Raw genomic sequence first — 7,076 nt, 5'->3', positions numbered from 1 at the left:
GACCTCTTTTTCTGTCCTCCTCTCGGCAGCCCTGTGTGCACCTCTCCACCGGCCACCAGCAGAAACACCGAACCTTCTACGAGTTCCGTACCTACTGCATTCGTCCAGACCAGAACGCCGCCTTCCACAAGCTGACCAATGAGAAGATCCACCTGCGCACCACCCACTCCAAGCTGATTGGCTACTGGAGTGTCGAGTATGGCGGCCTGAACCAGGTCTTCCATATATGGGAATATGGTAAGTACGTTCCTCTTCTGTGTGAAGTTAGTTCTTCTTTATGTGATTTTAGAGTGTACCTGCCCCCTCAGACAGTTACTCTCAGCGGGCAGCGGTCCGGGCTGCCCTGGCTCAGGACCCCTCCTGGATCTCAGAATACACTTCCAAGGCGATGCCGATGCTCACATCTCAGGACAACGAGGTCACCTACCTGGTCCCCTGGAGCCACCTGCAGAGGCCGCCACAGGAGGGCGGTAAGCCCTGCTGCCACACTCTAAGCACTAATGACATCACGACTGCATTATAACACCAGGTGTGTGTTTCAGGTGTGTACGAGCTGGTTTCCTTCCAGATGCGTCCTGGTGGTCCGGCAGTTTGGGGTGATGCCTTCCAGGCTGCAGCCACCTCCCATGATGCACCAGGGTACGGCAAACTGGTGGGAGCGTTCCACAACGAGTTTGGCCAGATGAACACAGGTAACCTGTAAAAAAAATAATGCGATAAGAACACAGGCAGGTTTCTCTGGGCTGCCAGTTACAGTCCGACGCTGGCACCAGTTACACTATCCAGTGTCCGCTCCCCTCACTCAGTGTTTACTGTCAGTGTCCACTGTCTAAAGTCGATGCCAGGGTCTCTCAGCAGTTTGTCTGTGCAGTGTCTCACACAGGGACCATTGTGCTTAACGCCGTCTCTGTCTCTCGGCCAGTTCACGCTCTCTGGTGGTTCGAGAGTGCCGACCAACGAGCTGAACTTCGACACAAAGCTCACACTGATGCTAGAGTGGTCGCTGCAGGTGAGACCCCGCCCACAGTGACAGTGCTGTGGAGCTCTCTGATTTTTGATTTTGATCTTTGATGGACTGGGACCTTCTATTAGTCATCGCCGCCACCATCCCAGTAGTTTCCTGCTGTCTAAACCACAGCTCTTAGACTTGAAAGGGTCAGTTCACCCAAATGAAAATCATCTTGCAGAAATAGAACCGGTTTCTCAGAACAAAGTAGCTCCACTACATCTGTGGATGTTATTCAGAATAACTGGATGTCTCTTTCTGGAGGAACTGTTTCTGATAAAGCTTTGATATCTTGTAACTCAGCACAAGCTCAGGTCTGTTCTCCACTGTGCTGAGGTGGAGAAAGAATCATCAGAATCACATGGGAACGTGTTTGTTTACCAGTCTGAATGTAGTGCAGTAAAATCGTGAAGTAGCACAAAATGGAAATATCCAGTAAAGTACCCAAAGGGTGTGACTGGCTAAACTCTGGGGAACTGCACTGTTTGGTTAAACTGACCAATAAAGGTTAATGTGAGTAATAATTAATAACAGCTGAAATCAATCAGTAATCAATACTATCACTAACAGATCTCTCTCTTGCTCTCAGTCAGGAACAGCGCCGCCCATCTTGACTCTCAGAAGAACAAACTCATGTTTCCCTGCCCTTTCTCTCCGATGAAGTAACTTCCTGTCCAAACACCGGTGTCTCCATGGCAACAAACTGCGTGACCACAACTTTAGATCTTGCCTTTGTCCTCCGTAGGCCCCTGTAGGCCTGAACCTCCTGCAGGATAAACACATCTGCTGATGTCACTGAACCTTCAACACCATGAAAACGCACCAGTGACCTGTGACTGACAGCTGCAGCATCCAATCCAGTGACCTGACTGTTGGTGCTGGGCGGGGCTTCTCTGGTTTATTTGTACAAGAAATGACAGAATGCTCCTTTAAATCTAAGCTCTAAGACGAACTGCTTTTTTTCTGCTGCATGTAAAAAGAATTGAATAATAAACGTGAAGTTGCCGAGACACCTGCTCTACACTATGGTTGATCGATCTCTTGGTCGGCGAACACACTGATCCCGTTATTGCTGATAGGTGTTTACACTAACACAGATGTCATAGTTCCTGCCTGTAGAACATGACGCAGATAGGAGTCATTCATATTTCCAGACATGTCAAGCTTTTTTGTAAGAATAAGTTCAGATAAAACCACTTGCTGAGACTCTTCTGTGGCAGACTTGTAGCTGAGTTTGTGTTCAAAATGTGACCCTGCATGTAAACAAACTAAAAAAGATTCACCCATAGACAGTCAGCAAACTGAACCAAAGGGAAACGGTGCCACATGTTTCATTTTTGAGGACAGAAACCAGGCTTAACATATCAACCCAGAGGTGACAACACAACTGATCAAGTACATCCAGATCGTAAGTAATGAACAGAACGAGTCTGATGAAAAGTCTGAGTCTGTCTGTTCACCGGTTCCTTAATATCTAGTGCTGTTTCTGATTGGCCTTATTCGTCTTACTTTAAAGTCGACTTTATACTTTAAACACCTCTGCAAAGTCATGACATGAAGTCATTTCCAACACCTCACAGCTCAATGGTTGTTTGAAAAGATCATGACGTGGACACATTCCCGATGCCGGGTTCACATATATCACACGTTGTCTGACCTGTGGCTGCAGACGGACAGTTTAGTGTTTGTGACACCTACTTTTAAAAATGGACATGTTGCCTTAAAGCCTCAGAAACTGTTGCTTTCCTGAGTTAAAGATGAGCTGAGAAGTCGAGCAGTAACAGAGGATGTGTTTTATTTTAATGCAAGTGGTTTGGGGTCAGTAACAGTTCCCATCAGCCCTTTCTGTCACATTAAACACTTTCCTGTCGATGATCAGAGAGATTTACAGGGGCATCATCTGTGGAGGGTTCAGTGCAAAGACAAACGGACCATTTAACACGTAAAGTGCTTCAGTCTGATCAGCTGCTTCAGTCAGAGCAGATGTTTCAGCGTCGCCTCCTGCTGGTCAAACTCAATCATCTCCAGCGTCAACAGCAGCTCCAACACAACATTAACGTGGTGGACAATCAATGATTAATCAGTAATCGATCAGCTATTTTATGTTCAATACCATAGTGCGGTGAGGAGCTGAGGAGGTATTTTACCATCTTAAATCTGCTCCTTTTTAATCTTTCCTACAAAAACTATAAAATCAACTCTTCTTCTAGATATCGAGCGCTCTGACTGGCTGTTAAACACTACAGGATACAGCAATGCCACTTGGACTCCTCCAAAATAAAACAATTTTCTGTTTCAGTTACACATATAAATAAAAGTTTGACAATTAAAAACAGAATCACACAGTTTTTAAAAATCAGATTTTTTGCATATGAGCCCTTGGCCATTTGAAATTATTTGGATTCTTCATCGTTAGTACAGACAAAAAATGAACAGACCCTGAAGTGTTCATTAGAGGCACCCTTTAAAATCACAGAAAGCAAAGAAATCGTGTCGGCAGCGATACGAAGCTGCAGGAAGAAGGCAGATATTCAAGTTTGTTTCAACATTCAGTGTGGGCAGCCTCCACAGGGAATCGTTTGCATTGACTGGCATGAGGCAGCAGCTGACAGGGGAGGAGGGGCTCTCTCTTGTGCAGGGTCAGGTCCAGGCTGGCGCTCCGGCCTCCTAAGGCCACATGATCACAATAGGATGGTCAAATGACGCTCTCTCTCGGTCTGCCACCGTCCTCAGCGGCTCCTCGGTTCGAGCTCAACATCGGAATGTTGATGGAAACGTCTTTTCGTCTCACCGAGTTGTCTTTGGAGTGATAGTCGTCACTCTGGTCCTTTGCAAAGTTCACAAACACCTGAAATGATAAACAGGATGAGTCCAAAATACAAAAGCTGCTCCTCAGTCATGTCAGCAAAGAACTTGGGATTTACACGGACAATAAGTGTCATACTGACTGCACTTTAAGAACAGTCAACACCAGCTGTATTTCCTCTGAAAGGCAGCCTCCTCTAGCTCCAGCTGTTTTAGACGTTATTAATGTTCCAACCTTCTGCCTGGCCTGTCATGCCGTCTTACACTGATGCTTCGGGCAGATTTACTAAAATCGTGACCATCACAGCCAATGCTAGGTGCTCAGTAACACGGAGTCAGAGGTCCTTATATCCCGTCTCAGTAAAAACACACTCTGATTGGCTTCCTGAGACTGTACCTGAACAGGTGTGTGTGTTATGCATCTCTACCTGGTCCAGCGTGGTCTGAGTGACAGAGTAGTCTTCGATCCTCAGCATCTCTTTATTTTTGGCCAGGATGGAGAAGATGTGAGCGAGAGAAGTGAGAGATGAAGGCAGCTGGTACTGCAGCATGTTTCTGTGCTTCTCCTTCAGCGTGCTGCCGCTCAGCTCGCTCTTGATGAACTTCATGACGGGCAGCAGATCAGGATCGGGCCCCGCCACCCGCAGGATGATGGTGTACCCGTCACCAAACCTGGGCAACAAGACCACCGATTACAACACGGAGACAGTGACAGTAAACCAGCTTTATCAGGCGGAGGACGATGATGTACCCGTCACCAAACACATTGTGTGTGCAGTGTGTGTTCAAGATCAAAGATTTTTATTGTCCATTCACTATATGTGCAGGACATACAGGAAATCAAAATGCCGTTTCTCTCCCACCTAGTATTGAATGCCATACCATTTAGGAAACTAAAATAGAATAAAAGTAGAGTAAAAATAGACTAAATAGAATAAGAAAACTAAGTCAAAGTGATTAGGATAAAACTAAACGGTACAACCTAATAGGCTATGACTCAAACCCTGTACAATCACTGACTGTGGTGCAAATAATAACAAGAAGATTGTCAGGTGGTTGTGAGACTGAGATGCACATGGACAGTAGTGCAAATGAACAGCAGCAGCAGATTTACATGTAATATAACAAGACAGGGGAATGTAGTGGGTATGTGAGCAGAGGTAGTCTTTATGTTCTGTGGTGGGTCACAGTCAAGGGGGGTGGGGGGAGTAGTGAACAGTATTCAGCATCCTCACAGCCTGGTGGATGAAGCTGTTTGTAAGTCTGGTGGAGTGGACCTGGAGGCTCTGATACCTTCTCCCTGAAGGCAGGAAGTGGGAATGAGCAGGATGGGAGGTGTCATCAGCAATGCTGATGCACACAGTCGTGGGTCAGCAGTGTGAAGAGCAATGGGCTGAGCACACACCCCTGCGGAGCCCCTGTGCTCAGTGTGATGGTCTTGGAGACGTTGCTGCCGACTCGCACATTTGTGGTTAGAAAGTCCAACATCCAGTTGCAGAGAGGGTTTGAGTGTCCAAGTTTTTGTGTAAGGGGAATGATTGTGTTGAATGCTGAACTGAAGTCTAGGAACAGCATTCGCACGTAAGAGTTCTTTGAATCTAGGTGGGTGAGGGCTGGATGGAGAACAGCAGTAATGGCATCCTCTGAGAGGGAGGAGGGGTTGGTCTTCTTCTGGTGTGTTGTTCTGTGTTTCAAAGCGGCTGAAGAAGTTATTGAGGCTGTCTAGCAGAGAGATGTCACTATCACAGCTCCGGGGTTTATAGCCTGTGAGGGTTTGTATGCCTCACCAGAAACTGTGCATCTCTAGTGAAGAAGAAGTGTCCAGATATTTTTGTATATCCCTGATTCCACGGGACTGGTTGGCTCTTGCTGTTGCTAGGCCTGTGGTGTCGGTGTCGCCGGCCCAACAGGCTGCATCCTGAGCCCTCAAGGATGTATGTTACACACAAGAAATTTGTTTCCGCTCTACCCATCGGGGGGTTCAGTGCCTTGCCCAAGGACACTTCGACAGGTGGACTGAAGGCACTGAGATTCAAACCTTCAACCTTCTGGTTGGGAGACGACTGCTCTACCCACTGCACCACTGTCGACTCCCCTCAAGAGTCTGTGATTCTGTCTGTAAAGCTGTTGCATTACTTTCAACTGATTTTTCTGGCATTGGTCTTTTGGCTGAATTGAATCAACCAATAATATTCTGTATTTTATGGGGGAAATAAACACTGTAAAAGAAAAACGGAATTGCAGACAAACTCAAAAACTTTTTGGTTCATTAAAACATGACACCAAGCTTTGTTAAACACAGAATAACAAACAAGCACATGGAGGCGATTACATAGTATTGATACTGAGAAAGATTTTGAATTATTCTTCATCTGCGACTGATTTTTTTTTCTTCAGTGTAATTGATCCAATTGAGTTTGGATTCAGAGAATCAGTTAGAACACACAGTTTTACTGTTGTTTCAACCATGTACAGCGGATACAGTGCATAGTGAAGCGAAGCAACGTTCCTCCAGGTTCTCGGTGTAACATAAAAACATATACAAACCAATAGAAATAGGAAAATGACACATAAAATACATGAGACCCTACAGGTCTAAAAGAAAACTATACTGAAGGCCCCACATGGGACTGCACATATCTAATAAAAGATTATACTAAGAATTGACCCTTGACCTTCAGATTATGGGTTAGGTGTTCGGGTTAGTGGCGCGCTTCTTGTTTATAGTGATGACTTGTGTGTTTACATGACTTTAGGTGTCTGTGTACAGCCCCCCACCTGTAGGCCAGTGATGTCCTTAAAACACAAAAAAAAAAACAGTGTCACACCCGGGTGTGTGTGTGTGTGTGTGTGTGTGTGTGTGTGTCAGCGCTACCTGTTCTTCAGGTGTTGGACGCTGCCGAGACACCTGAACCTGCCATTCACCATGATGGCCATCCTGGTGCACAGAGCCTCACACTCCTCCATACTGAAACACAACACACACACAGTCAATATGCTCATACACACAGACAGTACAACACACCAGGGGGCCATTTACTAAGGTTTTGTGGCATTATATGGTGGATCTGTGTTTACATTTACTAAGGAGTCACAGTGGGAGAAAAAGCAGCGGCAAGGCAAGAATGTGAACATCGGGTCTCGTGCTCTCTGTATTTTAAATAAAGAGTAGAGAATGGACGTTCACACAAACACCCTCGACTCCTGATTTACCGCAGCTGCAACAGAGGAAACTGCAGCTGAACAGTAACGTCAGGGGAAAGCA

General features: G+C 46.0%; 2 protein-coding genes across 2 annotated transcripts in view; one reads left to right on the top strand and one right to left on the bottom strand.

Annotated features, from left to right (window-relative positions):
- Window positions 1–2,014, top strand: part of nipsnap3a (nipsnap homolog 3A (C. elegans)) — a 4,694-nt gene extending 2,680 nt beyond the window's left edge. Inside the window, exons 2-6 of the mRNA XM_020585396.1 lie at window positions 30–237; window positions 309–470; window positions 543–692; window positions 923–1,009; window positions 1,596–2,014. Coding sequence (XP_020441052.1) covers window positions 30–237; window positions 309–470; window positions 543–692; window positions 923–1,009; window positions 1,596–1,672 — 684 coding nt within the window. The 3' untranslated portion in view covers window positions 1,673–2,014. The remainder of the gene's footprint in view (window positions 1–29; window positions 238–308; window positions 471–542; window positions 693–922; window positions 1,010–1,595) is intronic.
- Window positions 2,015–2,784: 770 nt separating this feature from the next.
- Window positions 2,785–7,076, bottom strand: part of LOC109951103 (ATP-binding cassette sub-family A member 1-like) — a 56,335-nt gene continuing 52,043 nt past the window's right edge. The window contains exons 49-51 of the mRNA XM_020585395.1: window positions 6,687–6,779; window positions 4,240–4,483; window positions 2,785–3,854 (exon numbers count right to left, since the gene is read on the bottom strand). Of these exons, the coding sequence (XP_020441051.1) occupies window positions 3,702–3,854; window positions 4,240–4,483; window positions 6,687–6,779 (490 nt within the window). The 3' untranslated portion in view covers window positions 2,785–3,701. The remainder of the gene's footprint in view (window positions 3,855–4,239; window positions 4,484–6,686; window positions 6,780–7,076) is intronic.

Source organism: Monopterus albus, unplaced genomic scaffold (genome assembly GCF_001952655.1).
Source record: "Monopterus albus unplaced genomic scaffold, M_albus_1.0 scaffold364.1, whole genome shotgun sequence".
Lineage (NCBI taxonomy): Eukaryota > Metazoa > Chordata > Actinopteri > Synbranchiformes > Synbranchidae > Monopterus > Monopterus albus.
Note: the sequence above shows the minus strand (reverse complement) of the source record. Positions and strands in the feature narration are given on the sequence as shown.